This window comes from Eretmochelys imbricata, chromosome 2 (genome assembly GCF_965152235.1).
Source record: "Eretmochelys imbricata isolate rEreImb1 chromosome 2, rEreImb1.hap1, whole genome shotgun sequence".
Lineage (NCBI taxonomy): Eukaryota > Metazoa > Chordata > Testudines > Cheloniidae > Eretmochelys > Eretmochelys imbricata.
In genome coordinates this window covers 235834835-235859487 of record NC_135573.1, presented here as the reverse complement: position 1 = coordinate 235859487, position 24653 = coordinate 235834835, and the positions used below count along the sequence as shown (strand labels likewise).

The 24653-nt window shown below is 41.9% G+C and overlaps 2 protein-coding genes across 5 annotated transcripts in view; one reads left to right on the top strand and one right to left on the bottom strand.

Annotated features, from left to right (window-relative positions):
• The window catches only part of LOC144259914 (protein nucleotidyltransferase YdiU-like), a 62969-nt gene that overhangs the window by 37203 nt on the left and 1113 nt on the right, over window positions 1-24653 (top strand). The window contains exons 18-19 of one of the 2 annotated variants that reach the window (XR_013344929.1): window positions 2568-2647; window positions 2866-3127. Coding sequence is in view for 1 of the 2 variants with exons in the window: in XM_077808232.1 (XP_077664358.1) it covers window positions 2568-2647; window positions 2866-2988 (203 nt within the window). In the remaining variant the exon portion in view is untranslated. Of the gene's footprint in view, window positions 1-2567; window positions 2648-2865; window positions 6539-24653 lie in introns of those variants that run through there. The other variant, XM_077808232.1, reaches the window with a different exon arrangement.
• APBB1IP (amyloid beta precursor protein binding family B member 1 interacting protein) overlaps window positions 20111-24653 on the bottom strand; it is a 107164-nt gene continuing 102621 nt past the window's right edge. For all 3 annotated transcript variants that reach the window (XM_077808230.1, XM_077808229.1, XM_077808231.1), the window contains exon 14: window positions 20111-22372. In XM_077808230.1, the coding sequence (XP_077664356.1) occupies window positions 21830-22372 (543 nt within the window). In that variant the 3' untranslated portion in view covers window positions 20111-21829. The remainder of the gene's footprint in view (window positions 22373-24653) is intronic.

Sequence of the window (24653 nt, the reverse complement as noted above, 5' to 3'; positions counted from 1 at the left end):
CTTCAGTTAGCATCACATCGGTCTTGCCTTAGTTCAGCTTGCCAGCCTCTCTTCACCTAAGAGCTGATGCCTTGCAGGCATTGTGTTGTCATAATAGTGGTGGTGATTGCATCAGATGAGAATGAGATATATAGTTCACAGCTGAGCCCATGACACCTCGCTGTCTCCGCCAGTTGTCTGGAAGACATTGGAAAGAAGAAGAGATAGTATGGATCCCTGCAGGGAGGGAGGTGAGGGTCTTTGGAGAGGAGCCAGTTCATCATCATCACCACCCTTGGAATTCTGCTGGAGAGGAATGATTGGAGCCACTGTAGTGCTTGACCATCTGTCCCTGCTATATCATAGGCTGGTTAACAATACCACATGGCCCACTCTGTCAAAAGCTGCGGAGAGGTCCAGCAGCATGAGCCTGGAGATCTTAACTGTCTGTGGCCATAAGAAGGTTGTCTTTGAGTGCCACTAGAGCTGTCTCTGTGTTGTGCCCTGGTCTGAGCCCTTGGGAGGCATCCAGCATGTTAGCTGATGTCACGTGTTGGAACTTGGTGGTTACTATTTTGTTCATGAATGGGAAGTTATAGATGGGACAATAGTTGGAGAGGTCTTCACAGTCAAATGATGGCTTCTTGAGGATTAGGCAAACTTTGTGTTTTTGAAAGAGTGTGGTAGGTATGGTTCCCTGAAGGAGACTTTGACTATTTCCATTAGTAGTGGGCATAGTTGTTCTCTGCTTGCTTTCACTAGGAAAGGAAGGGCTTTTTTTTAAATGTTAATAATGTTAAAGTTATGAGCATCAAAATTACTAAATATGACAACCATTCATTTGTTTAGGCATATTATACATTGTATGCTTGATCGAGCCCTGTGAGAGAAATGGTTTTTTTTAGATTATTCACTGTTGTTACTGCTGCTTTTTCAGCTATTCTTTTACATATTGAGAGCCAGATCCTGAGGTCCTTCTTTAGAGAGAGATTTTGCCTGGCCATTTTGTGGCTCCACAGTGAAATCTGTGAAAAGCTTGCATATCGAGGACCTTGAACTATTGAAAGTCTTGAGGCACAGATGGTGCACACTCAATAGGGGATCTGATCTTACTTTGCACCAAAAGTATTGTAGGCTTCATCTTTAGTTACCATGCTACTTTGGGAGCTGTTGGATGAAAGTTTTATTCACATGTGTAATTGCATTTGCAGCTGGTAGCCATAGTCCTTTGTGAGATATTGATCAGGTACTTGTTTCAGGAAGCTTTCATTGAGTCCAGTGAAAAATAGAAGGAGATTAGATTGTGGCTTATCAATAAGATTTAAAAAACTAGGTTTGGCACAAATTCCCACTACTGCTGGGGTGTTGACCATGATTATTTTGACCTTTGTATTTTGGATCCCCCTGTTCTAGCTGAAGTTTTATCCATTTTAAGGGATAGTTTTTATTTTACATGTGCTTTTAGAAGATTAATGTTAAATAACAGTCAATAATGTTGCAGAAAGTTTTTATTATAATTATTATTTGTGTTGCAGCAAGGGCTAGAAGTCCCAGTTATGGATCAGGACTACAGAAATTCTCCAACAGAACTTTTTTTCCACTGGAGAATGCAGATTTGTTGAAATGTTTTGCAGAGACAGTTCAGTTTCAACCAAGGTTCAGTGTAACTCAGGCAGGGCTTTGATGGAACCTGCCTGATACCCTATCAGTCTGCCCACCCTCCTCTTTGGCAGCCTGCCTGGTGAGCTGAGCGGGAGCCAAGACATTATGGCATATGTCTATTCAGCAGTTAAACACCCATGACTGGCCTGGGTCTGTTGACTCCAGCTCACAGGGCTCAGACTGTGAGGCTAAAAATTGCCCACAAGGTAGGAGGGTCCCAGAGCCTGGGCTCCAGCCTGAGTCTGAATGTTTTCACAAAAAGAAAAGGAGTACAGCAATTGTTAGCTCCGCAAGCCTGAGTCAGCTGACCCAGGCCAGCCGTGGCCATGCCACAGGTCTTTTATTCAAGTATAGATGTACCCTGTAAGCCCCAGGAGTGCTGGCTCCCAAGTTCTGAGGCTCTGGACTCAGCTGGTGCTCCTGACTCCCCTTGAGCCTACCAGGGCAAATTTAGTTTTGAAATCATTGAAACAATTTTGAAATCCTCTGTGAAATGGAATTAATTTTCCCTCCCCATATGTAATAGAGCATTGCTCTTGGCCTAGTCTGAGCTCCTAGAACAATGCTGGCAAGAGCTCCCATAGCTTAACATTGTGTATTTTCATGTATTGTCCTTAAGCAGTATCTTCTCCTTCGAAATAAAAAAGTATGCCTCTCTGTCCCATCGTGGTTTGTTTTCAGCTAGTACCTAGGCCAGGGATATTCAGACTGCAGCCCGTGAGCAGCAAGTGGCTCTTTAATGTGTCTCCTGCGGCTCTTTGCGGCACATGATATTAAAATACTGCGTGATTTAATTATTAACCAGTCTGGATAGGTTTACTAGGTTATTAATCAAGAAATATGGATTGATTTTTTATGGTGTTTATAGTTTATAAATTATTCAACTCTTTATAACCGAATTCAACTGGATTTTCCTTTGATTTCAGCTGTCAATCCTAGATATGTACTTAGGAATTGGATGGCAGAATCAGCAGTACAAAAAGCTAAAATGAATGACTTTTCAGAGGTAAAACTGTCTACTTACTTACTAATTACATTTATGGAGCTAATGAAATTAGTGTTGTGTTCATAACACTTTTGACCGGTACTCCTCTCCAATAGTAGTAGTAATAAGCAGTTAGAGGAGTAATTCCTTGAGTGAGTTCAACGCTTAGTATGTTTTGCCCCAGGGAATCTACAAAACAAGTTTGTGTGGAATGGCTTCTCAATTTTAATTGTTTCTAGGTTCAACTCCTGCAGGAAGTTTTACAACATCCCTTTCAGTGGCAAGCAGCAGCAGAGAAAGCTGGCTATTCACTACGTCCACCTTCTTGGGCCAAAGACCTCAAAGTTAGCTGTTCATCCTGATGAAGAGCAGCTGAAGCAAGAGAAAATGAGTGGGTTCAGAGTTCAAGCCTTCAAACTGGTGTGGGGATCTAGGCAACACTACCCTCTCTCTCACTGTAGGCATGGTTCCTTCCATTCTGCTGTGTGAACTTTTGACCAGGTTTGTCAAGAGAAATAGAAACATGCAGACCTCCATCAGTAGGTGATTTGCTGGAATTTCTAGCTCTGACCCACAAACCTATTTATGCATTAATTTGTGTCCAAGAGAAAATAGCGTTCAGTCAGGCTGTCCCATTAACTTCCCCAAATCCTCTTATTGCTGTGTCTTGATTATTTGCTTCTTGATAAGTTTAAAATTTGCCTGACATAGTTTTAATCATAGAATATTTTGATTAATGTCCCCACTAGGTGTGACACACTGTTCAAACATAACTATATTCTGTTCTGAAGAAGGTATTTGGGGATTTGAAGCAGGAGGCAAATGTAGATCTTAGCTGGACAGGATTAGTATTGCAAAATGGTGTCCTTATTAAGTTTTCTCTCGATGACCTCATTGCTTCCCATTAAATTACCAAATAGTTTAAGGAAATTAAATGGTGAGCACATCTGTCTATGGAATTAATTGTCCAAGACTAAAGTGGGATGTTATTTGTATACCCAACTGTCTATGGGCTTGGCTCACCGTACTTCCAATTTTTAGCATTTGACAACAGTATTAAGATTTATTTTGTACTGGGGTGTAATTCCTCAGGGAATGTTTACTAGCTGGATATGGAATCTTCCTGAAGATAACTCAGTATATAAATTTAAATTAGATCAAGATGCCTTTCATACTCACCTTCCAGCTGTGCGGTGGAAGTCTAGCAAAAAAACACTGGAAAAAATGGAGATATTTCTGGAAGTATGTCACTTAACAATCCAATGGATAAATATGTAGAGATGCTAGTCTTCCCATCCTTAGAGATTGGGATTGCCTTCCATTATGAGCCTTTAATTTCATAATTGATGTTATGGAAGGCTAGAATTTTTCTGGAATGGTTAAGGTAAATTAAATTATTTGGAAGATCTGAGGGTTCAAGAATGAAGTGATCTTTTTACCCTAAAATTTTAGACGCCAGATATGTTAGCCTATGACAGCACTTTTAATTTAACAGAAGGGTAACAAGGTTGTGGTTGCCCTAAAAGAATTGTCAGGATGTTACCAGGGGGCTTGTCTCAGACCCACAGAGGGCTCCCCAGAGAAAGCTAGTCTTGCTAACCCCTGAAAGGACACAGATACAGCCTTCCACTCAAGGATAGAAACACAAGCAGTAATTCTTCAAAAACAAAAGAATTTATTTATTTAAAGAAATAAGTGGTTATTTCAATTTATTTAATGAAGCAAGAGAGAATACATAGACTAGAGTAAAATGCAATAGAATTACATTTAAAAGAAGTGATGCAACGAAAAGAAAGACACAGATTATATAGGATAACTATCACACACAGGAAATACAGTAGTTTCAATGTAACATGGACATAGAGTTTACCATATACACAAAAGGCTTTTAGCTTAGTGATACAGTTTAACCCTGTATTTAATACTATGTGGTATATGTGACCTCTGTACACATATAAAAAACCATTACCGTATTCACATTAAAAATAAACATTTACTTGACATCAACATTAACCCTTAACGTTAAACATTTAACGTCCTGTAAGCACAGGCCAAGTGGTTACAAGACGGGTAGGGGAGATCTCACTCAAGATGCAGGCATCCAGCTTTATTTACAAACAAACCTATATGCTCTTAAATAATAGGGAGAAAAGAAGATCAGACTTTTTATTCAGAACTTTTTATTCAGAATTTCCCTCTGACCTGTCTAATTGGTCCTTCTGCTCTGTCTGATTTCCAGAAGTATGGGCTCGACAGCTGTGCAGTTGCTCAGTTGGGCTGCGGATGCGATGATGGTTGCTGCTTTTCTGTTGCTATTGGCAAGGTAGCTGCTAGCAGGCAGTTGCTCATTGTCCTGGCAACTTTAGAATTTTGCTGCTGCTGTTTTTCTAGGTGGTTGGTTTTCAGGTAGCTGCTTTTGAGGATGTTCAGTTTTTCTTTTCAGGCAGCTTCTATTCTTATGCAAAGCCTCAAACCCACTACTTTCAGCCTGTTAACTGAAAGCCTCCTATAATCTCAGCCTGCTGTCAAACCCACTACAGTCTCAGCCTGCTAGCTATTGGTCTTGTATACTAGTTGCTCTCTCAGCCAATCAGCTTGTAGCTTTTCGGCTCTTTCCCATGACATTATACTTATTTTTAGGTAGGAAAGCTCCTCCCCTGATGCCATCTTAGATTCTAGACCTTTTTAAGTTCCTCCCTCTAACACCGTCTTGTTTGCTGGAACTGTCCCCTACCTAAATTTGAACTATGTCATCCCCATCCCTGCCATTTTGATCAACCATGTTGGATTTTCTAAATTTAAACTATCGTTAATTTCTACTTAGAGCCTTAATCTTAAAACTAATTACTATGTTATGCAAACCAAAGTGTCCTGATACTGTCACCACATTAATTATATCAGTTGGAAGAAGTGAATTTTTCAGTATTTTTAAACTCCTTCCAAGGGTTTTCTGTAAGCCTCTAGTAAGGTGCTGCAAAGTATTTTAGAACATTCAAAGCAGAATCTCTCACTCCAATCTCACTTCCTGAACTATTACTTCACAGTGGTTTGGATTTTGAATAGATAGGACTAGAAACTCCAATTTTCTTTAACATCTTTTGATTCTGAAAAAAGCAGCAATTTAGCAGTATAGTGACCATTCCAGAAATATATCCATTGTATTTTCCCCCTACATTAGCTCTCTCCCAGTGGTCAGAAAAGAATATTTTACGTCAGGATGGTGGGTTATTCAAGACAATTTCCCAAGATATGCAGGGTTTATAACCTGCAGCCCATCAGGGTAATCTGATTGCGGGCTGAGAGACATTTTGCTGACATTCAGCATCCATAGGCACTGACCCCTGCAGCTCCCAGTGTCTGCGGTTCTCTGTTCCTGGCCAATGGGAGCTATGGGAAGCGGCAGCCAGCAAGTTCCTGCAGCCTCTTCGCCTGCAGACGCTGCTTCCCACAGCTCCCATTGGCCGGGTTCATAAGGTAAAAGTGTTAAAATGGGAGACATAATATAAACACATAGCCATAAATCTCTTAAATCCAGATGAAAAATTAGACATCTTACATGATAAAAGCGCAGGGTAGGAAGAACGGGGAGCTACAAGCGTAACAGTTACATTATGTACAAAACCAAAGCCAATAGTTTCTCCATTCAAGCAGCAAATTATGCACAAAGTAGATTTAATGTATTTAAGAAATTCATAGGCCAAAGCTGTGAACTTCTTTAAACTTGTACCAAAATATCTTTCCTCAAGTGTCCTTCATCAAAATGTCTGTCTTATAAACAAGGTGCAGTAATTGCTGGTGGTGGCAGATCTGTGAAAGATGGGAGTAATGCTAGGTCATTTTGGTGGCCTTAACTGTACCTTTCTGTATGTTCTAACAATTGTGAACCTAAAAATTATCTCTCCATTTCCAGGACTTGTCATGTGTATTTTTACACTTGTCATGTGCAGTTTTTTAAGACGACTGCATTGTTAAAGATCTCTTATTTTAAGTAATTGATAGATATTCACAACATTTTTGCCTGGGAATTTAGAACCAACACAAGTGCCAGTAAATTTGTAGTGGCAGGGATAACAAAAAACAGAACTGTTTCCGTATATGTCATAAGAATATAAAAATGGCCATACTGGATCAGACCAGTGGTCCATCTAGCCCAGTATCCTGTCTTCCGACAGTGGCCAGTGCCAGACGCTTCAGAGGGAATGAACAGAACAGGGCAATTATCAAATGATCCATCACTTGTCATCCACTCCCAACTTCTGGGAGACAGGGGCTAGGGACACCCAGAGCATAGGATTGTGTTCTGATCAGCTTGACTAATAGCCATTGATGGACCTATCCTCCACAACTTATTAGTTATTTAACCCAGTTATATTTTTGGCTTTCACAACATCCCCTGGCAATGAGTTTCACAGGTTGACTGTGCATTGTGTGAACAAGTACTTCCTTATGTTAGTTTTAAACCTGCTGTCTATTAATTTCATTAGGTGACTGCTAGTCCTTGTGTTATGTGAAGTGGTAAATTACACTTACCTATTCATTTTCTTCACACCATTCATGATTTTATAGACCCTTATCATATCCCCCCTTAGTCATCTCTTTTCTAAGCTGAGTAGTCCCATTCCTTTTAATCTCTCCTCATATGAAAGCTGTTCCATACCCCTCATCATTATTGTTGCCCTTCTATCTTTTTATTTCTCCAGTTCTGATATATCTTTTCTGAGATCAAGCAACCAAAACTGCATGCAGAATTCAAGGTGTGGCCATACTGTGGATTTATATAGCGGCATTATGATACTCTCTCATTATCTATCCCTTTCCTAATGTTTCCCAACATTCTGTTAGCTTTTTTGGACTGCCGCTGCACATCAAGCGGATGTTTTCAGAGAATTATCGATGACTCTAGGATCTCTTTCTTGATTGATAAGAAAGAATTTAGACCCCTTCATTTAATGTGCATTACTTTGTATTTATCAATATGAATTTCATCTGCCATTTTGTTGCCCAGTCACCCAGTTTTGTGACATCCCTTTGGAATTCTTCAGCCATCTTAGGTCTTATCTAGAGTAATTTTGTATCACCTGCAAATTTTGCCACCTGACTGTGTTATCCCACTATTTGCACCCAAGGCACCCTCAGTACTGGCTTGCCTGTAACCATAAATTGATGGTCAATTTACTCCGCCCAAATGGGTAATAAGGGGTGGCTCACCTTAGAGGAATTGCCAGGGTTTTACCAGGGGGTTTGTCTCTAACCTACAGAGGACTTCCCAGAGCAGACTAATTCTGCTAACCCATGGGAGGATACTGATAAAGCCGTCCGCTTATTTGACATTCAAGCAATAATTCTTCAGAAACAAAGTATCATTTATTTAAAAGAAATAATCAGTTACAATACATTCAATGAAGCAAGAAAAAACACTATAATCTATAAGACATCATAGAATACAATTATTTTTCATTTAGAAATCATGTACCAAAGCAGCACAGGAGAATAAAAAAAATACACAGACTATATGCAGTTACAATGTAATACCTAACATTACATATTAAGAAAGCATTTATTATTTAACACTAACATCCTGTAAGTGCTGACCAAATGGTGACAGAATGGGTGGGGGTGGATTGCACTCAGACACAGGCATCCAGATTTATTTACAGGCATACCCAGTCATTCCTTAACAGAAAATCACTCCTCCTATAATCCCTCTGACTTGTCTAGGGTCCTTCTGCTCTGTCTAATAATATTGGTAATCAGGCTGCCGTTGTTGCTACTGCTTTGCTGCTGCTGTTACCCTAAGTTTTTAGATGCCAGTTACGTTATCGACAAGTTTGGCGTTGGGCGCTATTAAATAACACTTAGCCCATCAATAATTTAAGAAAAGGGTAACCAGGTTGTGGCCCCCCCAAAGGAATTGGCAGAGTCAGGCCCACCAACAGCAATTCCAGGCTCCAGTGTAGAACAGTCAATGGGCTCCTTAGAAAGGGATGGCTGAGGTCATAGGAGTCCAACTTCCCCTCTTTTCCGTGGGTGCTCAACTCCCCCGCTACTCCCAGCCCTGCCCCGCCTCTTCCCGCCCCCCATTCCAACCCCTTCCCCAAAGTCCCCACCCCAACTCTGCCCCCTCTCTGACAATATTCCAACTCCTTCCTCAAATCCCTGTGCTGGCCCCCGCCTCCTCCCCTGAGCGCGCCACATTCCCACTCCTCTCCCCCTCCTGGAGCGTGCTAACATTGCCAAACAGCAGTTTGGCGGTGGCCAGGCAGGAAATGCTGGGAGGTAGGCGGAGGAGCAGGAACCTCCTCCATCTACCTCCCAGCATTTCCCGCCCGGGGACGTGCGCTCAGGGGACGGAGAGGAGGAGGAGTGGGGTAGGGGCTGCTGGTGGAGGCAGAGTACCCACTAATTTTTCCCTGTGGGTGCTCTAGTCCCGGAGCACCCTTGGAGTCAGCACCTATGGCTGAGGTTTACAAACACTACTGTTTATCTTATTGATAACACGTTAGAACCCACTATACATAAATTGTGGCGTTGCTTGATGTAGTTAACTTCCCCCCCAGTTACAGCACCAGTAGTAAACAAATTGTGAGCCTAAATATAAGATGAGGAATTTGTTATTTGAATTATATATTTAAATTAAATAAATACATTATGGAATGAAATTGGAGTCCAATGGAGGGTAATGAAAATGATTAGGGGGCTGGGACACATAATTTACGAGGCGAGGCTGAGGGAACTGGGTTTATTTAATCTGCAGAAGAGACGAGTGAGGGGGGATTTGATAGCCGCCTTCAACTACGTGAAGGGGGGTTACAAAGACTGGGGGGTTTGTTAGCAGCCTTCAACTACCTGAAGGGGGGGCTACAAAGACGAAGAGGATGGAGCTAGGCTGTTCTCAGTGGTGGCAGATGACAGAACAAGGAGCAATGATCTCAAGTTGCAGTGGGGGCGGTCTAGGTTGGATATTAGGAAAAACTGTTTCACTAGGAGGGTGATGAAGCGCTGGAATGTGTTACCTAGGGAGGTGGTGGAATCTCCACCCTTAGAGGTTTTTAAAGCCTGGCTTGACAAAGCCCTGGCTGGGATGATTAACTGGGGATTGGTCCTGCTTTGAGCGGAGGGTTGGACTAGATGACTTCCTGAGGTCTCTTCCAACCCTAATCTTCTGTGGAAGATATATAAAGCATTTAAAGAAGCGCAAAGAAAGAAAGCACCTAATGTACCAAGTAGGCTAATTACACATGAATCATAATTAGGTGTTTATCTAAAAAAAAGGAAAAAATTGATATACAAGATGTAACTGAATATGAACAACAAAAGTTAAAATATACAATAATAAAACAAGTATTTAAAAATTTTTTTAAAAAAAACCCATAATATCTTAATGCAGAAGGGGTCCTAAAATGCAACTCTTTGGGATTTTTTTTTTTGCAGAAAAATCATCAATTATATCTTCAAAGTTCAATGACCTGACAAGATCTTGCTCAATAGCAAGACCTTTAAGTCTCTTGTCCGATTGTTGATCTTTGTACACTTTTGATTTGTTTCATTTTGCTAAAAGATCTGTCGGCTTCAGAAACAGTTAGTGGTATGTTACAGAATATCCACAGAGCTATGGTGACATTAGGAAAAAGACATTCCAACTTAAGCTCATGAATTTTATTTAACAGCTCCAGTGGTTTGAGGTGTACAGTTCCAAAGTTTGCCTTATAAATTGCTTTCATGTGTATCACCTCATCGATGATGTCCGTGGATACATCGTTGTCATATTCTCTGCAAAAAGCAGAACTCAAATTTCCAATTTGCATATCAGTGAATTCCAAATATAACCACAGAAAGCTGAAATAAATTGATATCTCTGGCCATGACAAACCACTGTATCAACCCCCAGATTACACAGTCAACAAGCTTGTAAAATATGAACATTCATTTTAAAAATCTCTCTTCATTCTCTTCTCTCAGTTGGACTTCTGGTGTTTCATCGTGAAACAGATTTCTCTTTTTTGTGTGTTTCTTGGGGATTTTAGTTTCAGTTGGCAGGTCTGCTTCGGCTGCACGCTTGGCTTCTGATAGAGTTTTCCACTTACCACGTAATTCTTTAAGTTCCTCAATCAAGTTGTCAATGTTTTGTACTTACACATCAAGAGTTGCCTCTCTTGATTGAGGAGCCTTATTGTGTTGATCTATGACCATCAATATTTTGAGCCATATTGTTGCCATCAAAGTACATTTAAATGACTGTATGTAGCACTGAATTCCCTTTAGCTCTGTTTTGCACTCAAAAGACAGATTTAGTTCCTCACACTTGACCAGTGCATGTGTTATTAGTGGCAAATGTTTTGCAATTGGTTTAACGCTTTCCACGCAACCTAGCCATCTAGTCCAAGGGTTCCCAAACTTGGTTTGCGGCTTGTTCAGGGTAAGCCCCTGGTGGGCCGTGAGATGCTTTGTTTACCTGAGCATTCGCAGGTGCTGCCGCTCGCAGCTCCCAGTGGCCGCAGTTCGCCGTTCCCAGCCAATGGGAGCTATGGGAAGCCTCACTTTATTTACAGGATCCTGAAGAATTGGATCATATTTGGCAAGCAATTAAACAATTTCAAGAAAATTACTGTTATGGCAGTCTCCGATTGTGTTTGACATTCCCATGAAAGTAAGTCCTTTCTCACTCAGGAACAAACTAATTGACAAAATTTGGTTAAGCAAATCCCTCCAGTACTTCGCTTTAGCTTCTATTTCTTTGTCTAGCCGTGACATATCAGTTCCTTGGGCAAATCTTCTCTAAATTTTGCCATTTCAGATAACATTGCCTGTGATGATGCAGGCAATTTATCCCACAATTTGCTTCATAATTCCTTCTTCCAGCTGTTGTCACTTGCCAAAACCGATTTGCAAGAAACAGCGTCTGAACTGAATAATTACAAGGGAAACAAAAGAGCAATTCTGCACTTTCAGTCCACACAAGCCAATCCCTGTCAGAAACCTCTCTGGGGGATTTTTGGTTGATTTTAATACAGAATTCAGAAACTTTTTCCATCACCAGGAAGTGTGTTTGGATGCCTAGGTGGCCCTTTTCAAACAACAGTTTTGTCAGAGTTGCAGATAGTCGAATATCACGTCCACATCCTTCATTCTCTTGAAATGCAATATTGCTTTCAGCAATGCTTGTTTTTTCAGCCTCATTGGTTGAGTGTTTCCTCCCATGCAAGAGCACTAGTTTGGACTGTTTTTGTACTTAACTCACCCGTTTTAACAGAATCATCACAGGCTTGCTCTGAACTATTAGGCCTGTTGCTGGCACCCAGTGCCGAGAGGCTAAACAACAGCTGGAGTTGGTTCGCTACCCAGTGGCTACACCCAATAATCACAACGGGGTGGAGAAGCAGAAAAGTTTATTTGCAGCTGCAAAAAGGTACAGGGAGAATAAAATCTCAAATCCTGCACACAGAGCAGGAAGTTACACAGGCTTTTATACATCCTTTTTCCCAGCATACTTATCCAATAGCAAGCTGCCCTAAGTATCCATATAGCCAGCCAATCCAGTTCCCAGCTAGTGCCCTTGTGCTCTGTATCATTTCTTAAACCATACATAAAGCTGCTTTATTCAGCATTGTTCTTCCATATCTGCCCTGTTTGGCCTTGCTTAGTTTCAGGCAGTCTGACTGTGCAACATATTGTTGCAAATCCTCAGCATAACTGCTGCGAGTGCCTCCAGGCGGGGGGGCCAAGGACACTTGGGCCTAGTGCGAGGGGGCTTCATCGACACTCGTGGTCTTCCATCCCCTCGAGTTACCTAGTGGCCATGCCCAGTGTCCCCAACAGGCCACTACTAACTGTAGTGACTAGTGGTTCTACCTGATCTTCTTTAGGCCTAACCCCACAATCAAAGTACAACTACCCTTCCTGCTTTTTTCAAGTCAGGTTTCTTTTTCTTGTTTTTTTCTCCACTTCTGAGCTCTGGACTTATGTTTGTACTCCATAATGACACACTGCCAGTCACACCAGCAGAGTGCAGCAGCTCTCTGGCAAACTATTACAGGCCAAATGGTCTATTTTTAACCAACAGTTTAGGAATTATTTTAGCCGTTGGGACGCGAATTGTGCTATCCTGAGATTGGGCTGTTTTGCTGACCCTCACTCCAAAATATCTTGTCCGCCTGAGATGTGCTCCACTTCTGCCGTTCACCCGCCAGAGGTTGCTACGGCTTGGCACCAAATGCAAGAGGGGGGTGATGTGTGTGGTGGATATGTGCACAGCAGGGGGCGGGTTGCTGGGGCGGGGAGCCACTACTGCTGCACATCGTGCCAGGAGGGCTGGAGCCGGGCCTCCTGCTGCTGCTGGCTCGGCGTGGCGTCGCCACGTGGGCACAGAGCTGGGCCACGTGCTGGAAGTGGTGCATGCACAAGCTGTGCCCGCGTGGATGCAGTCTGCCTGACACTGGGGTGGTGCTGCACCTGCACTGCCTGGTGCCCAGCGAGCTGCTGCCGGCTGCGCTGCTGGGTCTGCTCTTCTGGCACAGCCAGGGCTTCCACCTGCCCGCCCAGCTGCTGCCTTTGCTGCCGCCAGTACCACCCCATGCACGCCGAGGAGCCCGGCAGCCCTCCCAGGCAGTATCCCCTGCCCTGCTGCCATCAGCGGGCCTGGCCAGAGTGTTACCAAGGGGCTTGTCTCTGACCCGCAGAGGGCTCCCCCGAGCAAGCTTGTCTTGCTAACCCTTGAAAGGACACGGGTAGGGCCGGCTCTAGGCACCAGCAAAACAAGCAGGTGCTTGGGACGGCACATTTCTAGGGGCGGCATTCCGGTGCCGGCCAGGCCGCCCCTAGGAACATGCCTCCGCTCCGCCTCCGCCTGCCCCCCTGAGCGCGCCACGGCCCCTCCGCTTCTCCCCACTCCCTTCGTGCGCAGCAAGCCTGGGAGGGAGAAGCGGAGCGGCAGTGCGCTCGGGGGAGGCGAGGTGAGCTGGGGCGGGGAGCGGTTCCTCTACCCGCCCCATTACTTCCTGCACTTCCCCCCCGCCCCCTCCCCGCTCACCTCCACTCCACCTGCTCCCCTGAACGCACTGCCTTTCCCTTGCCTGAGAGGGAGGGGGGAGAAGCAGAGTGGTGGCGTGTTCAGGGGAGCAGAGGTGAGCTAGGGTGGGGGAGGGGAGCCACAGGAAGCAATGGGTGGGTTGGGAAAATGCGGCATGCCCAGGGTTGGGAAGGGGCAGAGCACGAAAAAAAAGCGGGGGCCAAAAATTTTTTTGCTTGGGGCAGCAAAAATCCTAGAGCGGGTCCTGGACACGGATACAGTCTTCTAGGACAGTGGGGTGGGAGGAGGTATTGTTTCATATTCTCTGTGTATATATAAAGTCTGCTGCAGTTTCCACGGTATACATCTGATGAAGTGAGCTGTAGCTCACGAAAGCTCATGCTCAAATAAATTGGTTAGTCTCTAAGGTGCCACAAGTACTCCTTTTCTTTTTGCGAATACAGACTAACACGGCTGTTACTCTGAAACACACAAGCAGTTGTTCTTCAAAAACAAAAGTATTATCTATTTAAAGAAATAAGTGGTTACAGTGTGTTTTAGAAAAGCAAGAAAGGATATATAGAACAGAGCAAAATGCAACAGATCTACAATTAGAAGAATTAAAGCAGTGCAGCAAATAAAAGACATAACAATGTAATTGTTCACTTAACACTAGCATTTAACTTCTAACATTTAACATCCAATAAGCACTGGCCAAGTGACTACCGGATGGATAGGGGAAAAGCTCACTCAGACCACAGGCATCTGGCTTTGTTTACAAGCAAAACCCATATATTCCTTGATAGTGAACAGAAAACTACACTTCTACTATTCTTAGATCCCTCTGAGTCATCAATAGGGTCCTTCTGATCTGTCAAAAGTGAAACGCTGTCTGCGGATGTTTGACATTGTCTGCTGCCAACGGAAAGCAATTGCTGCTGCTGAGGTGAAAGCTGCCCTAAATTTAAACGACCATTAATTTCTGCTTATTTAAAGCCTTAATCTTACAACTCTGTCTCAGTCTCTGGCCTTCTCTAATTGGTTGCTTTTTCAAGTACAGAAATCCCTGCCTAATGAGATCATCTCAGCCAATCAGCTTCATCTGTCACTGAAACTAACTGAGCCTCCTCCTAACTATTAGTATAAATCCTCCTAGCTCCACCCTTTAGGTATTTTGGAGAGTGAGTTGAGTCATACCTGCTGAACTTTACTTCATCCCTGTCTCTTATCCACTATTGGTCAATTCAGTGTGTGTCCTTCATTTTGATGCTTTCTAATAGAGAAACATTGCAGCTGCTATTTTTTATTTTTAGTTCTAAACTATCATTAATCACTACTTATCTAAAGCCTTAATCCTAAAACTACTGTTTTATGCAAGCTAAAGCATTATGATACTACCACCATCATTGTTATGCTAATTTGGAGAGGTGATTTTTTTTACAATGTTTTAAACCCCTTTCTAGCTGTTTTTCTGCACGTCTCTGTCCTGAGTGCTGCAGGCTTTTATACAGGATCAGAACAGCTAAAAGCAAAACCTCTTGTATCAACTGTTTATTACCTTTTCCAGATCATTTCTGAATATGTTGGACAGCACAGATCCCAGTACAGATTCTTGGGGGATCCTGGTATTTACCTCTCTCCATTTTGAAAATTGATCATTTGTTTCCCATCTTTTAACCAGTTACTGATCCATGAGACGACTTTCCCTCTTATCCCATAACTGCTTACATTGCTGAAGAGCCTTTGGTGTAGGACCTTTCTTTCTGAAGCTCCAAGTACACCATATCAACCAGATCACTCTTGTCCATATGTTTCTTGACACCCTCAAAGAATTGTAATAGATTGGTGAAGAATGGTTTCCCTTTACAAAAGCCAAATTGTTTTTTCCCCAAAATATCATGTTCATCAATGTGTTTGATAATTCTTTTCTTTACTGTAGTTTCAGCCAATTTGCTTGGTACTTACATTAGGCTTACTGGCCTGTAATTGCCAGGATCACTTCTGGAGCCTTTTTTAAACGTCAATGTTACTTTAGTTTTCCTCCAGTCATCTGGTACTGAAGCTGATTTAAGCAATAGGTTGCTTACCACAGTTAATAGTTCTGCAATTTCATATTTGGTTCCTTTAGAACCTTTGGGTGAATACCATCTGGTCCTGGTGACTTATTACTATTTAATTTATCAATTTGTTCCAAAACCTCCTCTACTGACACCTCAATCTGGGACAGTTCCTCAGATTTGTCACCTAAAAAGAATGGGTCATGTGTGGGAATTGCCCTCACATCCTCTGTAGTGAAGACTGATGCAAAGAATTCATTTAGCTTCTCTGAAACAGCCTTCTTTTCCTTAAGTGCTCCTTTAGTATCTTGATCGTCTAGTGGCCCTACTGATTTTTTGGCAGGCTTCCTGCTCCTGCTGTACTTAAAAAGTTTTTTGCTGTTAGTTTTTGTGTCTTTTGCTAATTGCTCTTCAAAATCTTTTCTGGCCTGCCTCATTATACTTTTATGCTTCACTTGCCTGAGTTTATGCTCCTTTCTATTTTCCTCGTTAGGATTTCACTTTTGATTTTTAAAGGATGCCTTTTTGCCTCTGACTGCCTCTTTTACTCTGTTGTTTAGCCATGGTAGCATTTTTTAATTCTGCTTACTGTTTTTTATTTGGAGTATACATCTAATTTTAGTCTCTATTATGGTGTTTTTAAATAATTTCCATGCAACTTGCAGGTATTTCACTCTTGTCACTGTTCCTTTTAATTTCCATTTAACTAGCTTCCTCATTTTTGTGTAGTTCCCCTTTTTAAAATTCATTGCTGCTGTGGTGGGTTTCTTTGGTATTTCCCTCCCTACATCGATATTAAATGTAATTACATTAGGATCACTATTATTGAGTGGTTCAGCTATATTCACCTCTTAAAGTCCTTTAAGTCTTGGGTGTGATCTGAGCATTTGCAAACAGTAGCTATAATATTTCTGTTTGTTTGAATGCAAGAAAAAGAACATCAGCAAGAGGACATGGAATAGAAAGCGAGATCTCTGGTGAACCAGAAAGTTGCCCACAGTGTTCTAAGCACTGTACAAAACACCAAAAATGAAGACAGTTCCTGCCTTAATGAGCTTAGTCTAAAATAGAAACATGCAGAAGAGAGGACTCATTGCAAAATCAGAAATCTAGGTAGTTTTAATTTTCTTTTCTTTAATAGTAGTATGAACTGATTTGTGTGCATCAGGGAAGTAATTTTTAGGGGGGATTTGAATGACAGGAGATTGGTGGCTTTGGAAACTAGGGTGGGAAGATCATTCCACTCAAAGGTTGATATGGAAAAAGGCAGAAAATGTTGGTTGGGGGCGGGTGGAACGAAACTCACAGGCCTCCAGGCTGACAAAAGTAGCACCCTGGAAGAATTGATGAGAATTTTGTTGGCATCTCTGACTGATGGAGCGCTGCTGCCATTTGCGATGTGGATTTCCAACTGTAAGTCTTATGCCAGTGTGCTGCTGGAGGTACAGAAAGCGTTGTCTATAAGAGCCCTTTTTTCCATGTGTTTTGTAAGACTACTGTGTATGTTTTGGATACAAATCTTGCTACAATTATTCACGCATTCGTCACTACATTCTGTAATGTACTCTGCATGGTATGACACCTGAGCTCCATTCAGAAGCAGCAGCTAACACAGAACGTGACAAACTGCTCACTTAGGGGAGCTTCATTTCAAGGGAGTATAAAGTTGCTTAGGTATATTTATAATTGCATTATTGCACTGTTGGGATTAGTAGAGGTGTTCAAGGTGGAGCTCCTTCAATATAAATGGGAGGAGGCTACCGAGGGTGTTCTCTTTGAGGACGCTTCAGCAGTGGGTCCTCAAAGGGAACCTTCTCTTGTTGAATCATTGACAAGGACATATGCTCCAAATAATTATGGCAACAAAAGCCATAGTGCAGTGGAATTTGAAAAACCCAGTTCTGCCAGCCCAACCAGAATGGTTAAGGATAAACTTTTTTGTGTCGAGGATAAATAGGACAACTATGTAGCTTTGAGCCTTGCTCTTTGAATTAGTTGAAAGGGAAAATTCTGGTTTGGTTTGGGCCAAAATATCTAATCACTGTCTCTTCTGTGTAGGCCAGACAATGCTGTCCTCAAAACATCTCTACCACGTGGTATTATAGTAAACATACAGTGCACTGCTTTCATCTTCAAAGCACTGTACAAACTCTTGTTAGTAAGAGCAAAGATGAATTCTACATCGTACATGGTTTATGGTTAAAGGAAAACTCTCATGTAATACCTAAGGAATTGTTTCCCTATGGGCCTGATCCAAAACCCATTGATGTCAATGGGCTTTGGCTCAGGCCCTATGCATAAGTACACAGGAGTGATCACCAAACATGATGTACGTCGTAAATATATCTTTTGGTAATACTCATACATGGACTGTTCACCTTCACAATTTGATGGTGAAAGCAGGAGCAAAATAATCAGTTTTTCCATCAAGATGGTGGCCAGTTGCTCCAACAAACCCTGACTTTCACTGATAAAACAACAGTTGATCCTGAAAGAAGCCAAGCATCTATCCTAATACTTACATTTAGTATCAGTTTTTGATTGTTAATCATGAGGTGCCGCTGGCCTATCTTGCAGGAATGAACAGAACCCTCAAAGCTGGCTTCGCTTCTTCTTCTTGGATCAATCCCAGAGGGTGTCATGGGCAGCTACGTCTCTTCCGTAGTTCACTCATTGGTTCCAGCAGACCCAACCTTATCACCTCTTTCATTCCACATATACTCCAGACTGGCAATCTTAGGTACAACTTTGTGATGGCTATTGGCTAATGTTGACTTTTTAATGGCAACCACTTTACATTAGAGCACTCAGCAAGATTGTGAGAAGCTATGAGTTGCAATGCCTTCCTTCTGTTGGGGATACTGCACTCTTTATCTCTCACCAAACACAGACACTGCTGTTTTCAACCTGTCCCAATGTTTGAGAGAAACTGGAATCTGCATGAACTGTTCCTGGCTAAAGCTCAACCCTAGTAAGGCAGAGGTCATGCTCGTAAGAAGAGGAAGCATTTTGAGGTATTGGCAAGAGTTACAATCTCATTCTATAATCAGAATTTCTTTTGTTAAGCTGTTGCACTGTCTTCAGGCCCTGTTACTCTCATTGCTTCTTATGAATACCCACATAGCAGCAGTGATCAAAAATACTTTCTTCAATTTTTACCTAGCTATGACAAGATATGAGGCTGTTTGTGATGACTAATACATTAATTTCTGGGTTATGTCTCTGCCACATGAGCTATATATCTTGCATCACTGCAGTGCTGGAGTACCTGAAAGCCACATGAAATCTACAAGTGTCTTGACACTCCGCATCAGGGGTGCTTTGTAGGTAAGGTATACCAAGGAGAGAGCATTACACAGTGCTCTACACCCTGAGCTCCCGATCTGATTCCAGATGTGTTTCATGGCCATAAATTATTGCAGTTTAAGCACCAACATTGTGCAAGGTGCTGTACTCTTTAAAGCTCTTAGCTTGGCCCCTGCCTGTTATTTCAGAAGTTCTCTCTTTCTCCACTTTCCACCATCGTAGATGTGATTTAGGGGTGAGTGGTGAGGTAGAAATACTGTGATTGATAGTTGTCAGGGTGACATGGAGGCACAAGTTGGGTGTTTTTAACGGGATACCCTGTGGAATCCTCCCTTATCACTTTCTGCTTCTAAGGCACAATGGAAGATTGATTTTTCTAAGCAGGCTTTCTTTCACTGATGGAGTAGCAAAACATCCCAGCAACATTACTCTTGGAAGACTACGGCCAAGACCTGATACCATTTGAGTTGGTGGATTATAATAGGGAGGAATGTTATTTTTCTTTTCAGACCAAAGTATCCTTAATAATGTATATGGCACCTAGATAAAATGGTGACAGATGTATTAGAAATGCAGATTAGTTATATAAAGAAGGGTTAGAAATTTAAAAAAAAAATCTTTTAAAAATGTTTTCATTTACAATATTCTGATTTCTAGTGCTTATTCTTGGAAGATCAGATGCTTTCATTCTTACTTTACATCAGCAATCTGGTACCTCATTAGTACATCATTAAAACAGCAACTCTGGTCATGAAATAGAGATCTTAAATTCAGTAAAGATATAAACATAGTAAACAAATGGCTAAACGCCCAAGGCATTATAACTAATTCCTGGAGTTTTCCTTTAAGTTTGCCGTTGTATTTTGAAGAAAGTTCACCTTTCACTTTTAGAACATAAGTTGTTGAATTTTTGCAATCACAATTACAAATGTAAAGTGTGTTGCATTTAAAAATTCCTTGTGCTATAATACATTGAGTGAGGAGTTGAGGATATGGGGCAGTAGTCTGAGCATTGCTCTGAGAACAGTGGACACCAGAAAAGCTGTGTAATAGTCTGTCGTCTTCATGTGTTCAGAGAAGCACCAACTTACTATGAAATATTAACAACTTCAGTGATATGCTGTATTATGCTTTATTTTGATAACAGTTGAATAGTTTTTAAAAGAATAAAAAACATTTGGTATAAAAATCAGATATCAGACAGGCGTGGTGTGTTTTGAGAGAGGTTTTTATGCCAGAAGAGTACACATAGCTAATTCTCCATCCATCCCTCCCTAATTACTCTCCATAAAATGACACTCTACTGTCAGGTACTTCAGAGGCAGACACAGGCTGGGGAATCCCCCTTCAGAAGGTGTTTCTGCTGTAAAGTTAATACAGCAGAATATCCTGCAGACTCCTTGTCGGGTTGGTGGACTTCTCCTTGGCCAATCACCCAAGCACAAAACCTGGAGAGCACTCCGTGTGATCGCAGGGAGTCTGGCACAGTGAGGTGGAGGTAGCCGAATACCCCTTTCTATATGGGCAGGAGGAGATCAGTTGTTATATATTGATGTCCTTGTAGCCCTCATTAGTTCAGATCTTTGATGCACGGAACCCTTTCCTAGTGTAATTCCAGTTATTGATTCTATACTAAGAATGAATTGACTCCAATTTATTTTCCTGTTTTTCAAATACTGAAAATGCAAAAGCATATTATACAGTCTTTCATAAGAGGGGGAAGAAGAAAACAGGAAGAGCCCATGAGATACCAAAGACGATGTCTTAAAATATTTTAAGTTGAATGAGATACCAGATGCCAGTAAAGATCCATGTTCGTTAACTTTGACACTGTTTGTACAGACATAAAATAAAAGAGATTTTTATTTGGGGACTAATAATGAATGCACCTTAAGTGACCAAGAGAGAATTACGAGAAGCACAAATGAGGACACGTGTGTAGAAGGAGACAAATTCATATACAAGTACAAGATAATTTGAAAGTCTTTATGAGAGGAATATTTTTAGATATAGTTTAAGACAAAAATTGTTAACCAAAGGAAAAAATGACAAATAGTTATCTTAAAATGATTTAGTCTAAAAATTAAACAGATAAATGAAGTTTATAAACAACCGCTGTCATAGCTGACCAAAGTAATTTTAGTTTTATATGGGGACATTTGAATTTAAACCATTTCAGTAAATGTCAAAGTGGCAGACTGTTGATGGCAAGGCATGGGTGTGCAAGGGTGCGAATGAGCGGCTGCCAAAAGCCTTATCCACACTGCATCCTAGACAGAGCTGGTTGAAAATTTTTAATTAAAAAAACTTTTGTCCAAATTATAAAATTGAAAAATGTTTTTGACCAAACTGAAAACTTTAGGTGAAAAAAATTATTTTGTTGAAATGTTCTATATTTTTGATTAAAACCCAGAAATTGAAAACAAAAAATGGTCCATATAGAAAAAAAATGAAAAAATTTCCCATGAAAAATTGGCCCTTTTCAACCAGCTCTAATCCCACCACAGAGGCTGTACGTTCACTCACCAAGTGAAGGCACTAATCTAGGCTAGTACTGCTGCCACCAACCCTAGCCATTCATAGTGGAGTGAGGGACAGGGGTTTGGGCCCAACCTCTCACCTCAGCTAGGGGTGCGGGCTCAGTGAAGAGGGAGTGCACGGTACCCCATCTCAAGTTGTGGTAGAGCTATCACCACCAGCATGCACTTCTCTGGACCTCCCAGGAGGAATTCAGGGTCAGGCAGAATTCCTCCAAGGGCTCCTGTTCCAGCACAACCCTTCCAGGAAACCCCCACAATGAGAGCTGTGGTTTAAAGTCAGTCTGTCCCATAGATTTCAAGAGGTGTTGCCCCTTTTCTTCTGTAGGGCTTTCATCAGATCAGACATGAGATCTGGCTGTCCACTTCCGCCTCCAGCTGGAGGCAGCCCCGTTGACTTTGGTTCTTCTGTCCATTCAGTGTTCACTTGTCTTTTTGGAGGAAGTGGCACAGCTTTCTTTGTCACAGGTAGTGGCTTACTGGAGACAGAGGCCGGTGGAGGTGGAGGTGGAGGGGGTGGTAGCAGGTCTTCACTGCTGCTGCTACAGGTGGGTGGTGGAGGGGGCACAAAATCTGGAGGATCTTCACAGAATTCAGGTGGCGGTGGTGGCAAATCCTCTGTCATTTCAGGTGGTGGTGGTGCTGGAAAAGTGAGTGGATCTGATGTGAAAACTCCACTTCCGCGTTTGGGTTGGACAGGTAGAAGAGGTGTAGAGCTCACAGCTGAAGATCGCCTTTGAGGCGGTGGTGGCTTTATTGAGGCCCGTTTATTCTGGTATGTCTGCGGCTGGCTGGTTGGCTGCACTGAACAGCAGGCATTGACATCATTTGGTTTCTTATCCTTTAATAAATAAAACAACAGAGTTGTGGTGATTGGTATTATAGTAAGACCATTTATGAACTAATGTTGCAAAGTGACATCATTTGAATTGGTATGGAAAGGCATAAGCTGATTTCACTATTTCTCACTGTCACAGAATCAACTCCTTGTTGCAACAGAACACAGAACTCAAATGATCTAACCAGGACTCCCCATCCTAGAAATCATAGTGGGCAGGTAGTGGCTGACCTTCAAATGAAGCCTTATACTATGGCTTCATTTGTGGGGTCCTCATTATGCACTTTGATGCTTGTGCACAGATGTGCTTGGTACCTGAAGTGCATTATCTCCCTTCAGGTGCTAGTATTCCAGTGGAGATTGACAGAGGTTAACAAAACAAGGATGATTTATTTCATAGTGATGCAGGAGGAGCCTTGGGTGTGTCGTGCTGGTAGGAGAGAAATGTGGTGTGGAAACTATAGAGTGGGTTGGAGTCCTTTGGGCCAAACGCTCAGCACAGAGGGTATTTTGGTTTTCTTTCCCACAGCGGCCCATGAAGCTTTGAAAGCTGCATTCTCACTGCAAAATACCTGTTTAGAACATTAACAGAGCCCCTTTGAGCACTGCCTAGCACAAAGAATGGTGATACAATGTCACAGTGGTTTCAACTAGTGAAGCCTGTAAAGGAGCTTCCATGGTGTTCCAACCAGCTGCCCTTCCCTGAAAACATAAGATTTTTTTTTAAATCTCAATAGTGTGTGTTTATCCCCAGAAGTTAAAGTGAACAAGAGACTAAATTTTCACAATGGAAGTCATCTGTGGTCCAGCAAAATTTTATATTTGTCTGCAGGGTGGGCTTTCCCATATAATACAACTTTCAGTGTGCTACAGATGTTCTGTAATGCTAGGAGAAGCTTGCAATTCAATTCTCTGTGGCAGAAGGTCATTACACTAAAAGAAAAGTCCAGCTGAAGTTTGAGTGAAAATTAAGCACAAAGTCAATCCTAGTAGCTACAAATTAATTAAATTAGTTGTGTTAAAGCTCATGGCAGACTCATTCATTCAAATTTGCCATGATTTTTATGGCATAAAAAGCAAGTGTGGATTTTTTTTTTTGCTTTCTTCCTTTACATAATATTTTATATTACCTCCTTGAGTCATTGCTACTATATTTTTGGCTAATGTTAAAACAACAAGGAAGCTACATGTCGCCAATGGATAGTGACATTTAGCCACGACAGCCCTCAACAGGTGGATGCTTGGAACGCTGCATTGTGCTGCCCTTGGTGTGGTTGGCTAGCTTTGCAAGCTGATGTGAAGGGCAGTATGTGCCCTTGGAAGCACACAGTTGGTAGCAGTCCATGGTCTATATGGGGTGCAAAAGGGGGAAGACTAATTTTGCCCCTCCTGCATCAAAACTAGGGCTAGGGACAGTCTGCCCCTGTACATTCTTCTGCATTTGTGCCAGTAACATATACCTTTCCTCCACTTGCTCTCATAACAAAAATGTGGCAAAAAAACCCCACTACCCATTAAGCTCTAGTCACACTCAGCCACAAATGTAACAGTCATACAACAGCTTTGATCACTTTTTTTTAAGGGAAAAAGGCAAAGCATCCATCAGCCATGTTAAGAAAAGTAAAATAAAGGTTAGCAGTTCATTAGGCCTGTGTTTGCTTTGGCAGAATATTAGGTGAACTTTCATTCAAAAGGTGATTACTAGGTCACATGCTAAGGATCAGTAAAGCCCCCTGGGCAAAATCTGAACATACTCTCTCCATATTTTTAGGTGACAGCTACTAGCTGTTAACATTCACAAGTGCTCTACCTAAGCAGAAAGTGCTTTTACATCTATTCTTGTAAATCTGTGGAATCGTTTCCTAGGATGAACACACAAGCCCAGTACACGTTCTTAGTCCCAGCTGTACAGAGATGGTGGGCAGAAATAAACACAAATGAAATATATTAATTGAAAGATAGATTGTAGTCAGCTCTGTGCTCTGTTGTAGAGCAATGAGCTACCATGGCGTGAAGTTCAAAACTTGAGTTTGGGCCTCCGGTCCCAGGCTGGTAGAAACTCTGAGCACAGCACATTCGGTGCTTTTAGTAGGAGTGCCTAACAACCCCTGTGGTCAGTTAAAGACTGTTTTTTTAAAACGGGGATAGTGATACTGACCTCCTTCATAAAGCACCTTGAGATCAGCTGATTTAAAGTGCTGTCTTAAGAGTTTAGTATTTGTAATGGGCTGTGTACCCCATCCTGGCTCTGAAAGAGTTAACTGAAACAGGAGGAGTCAGCCAT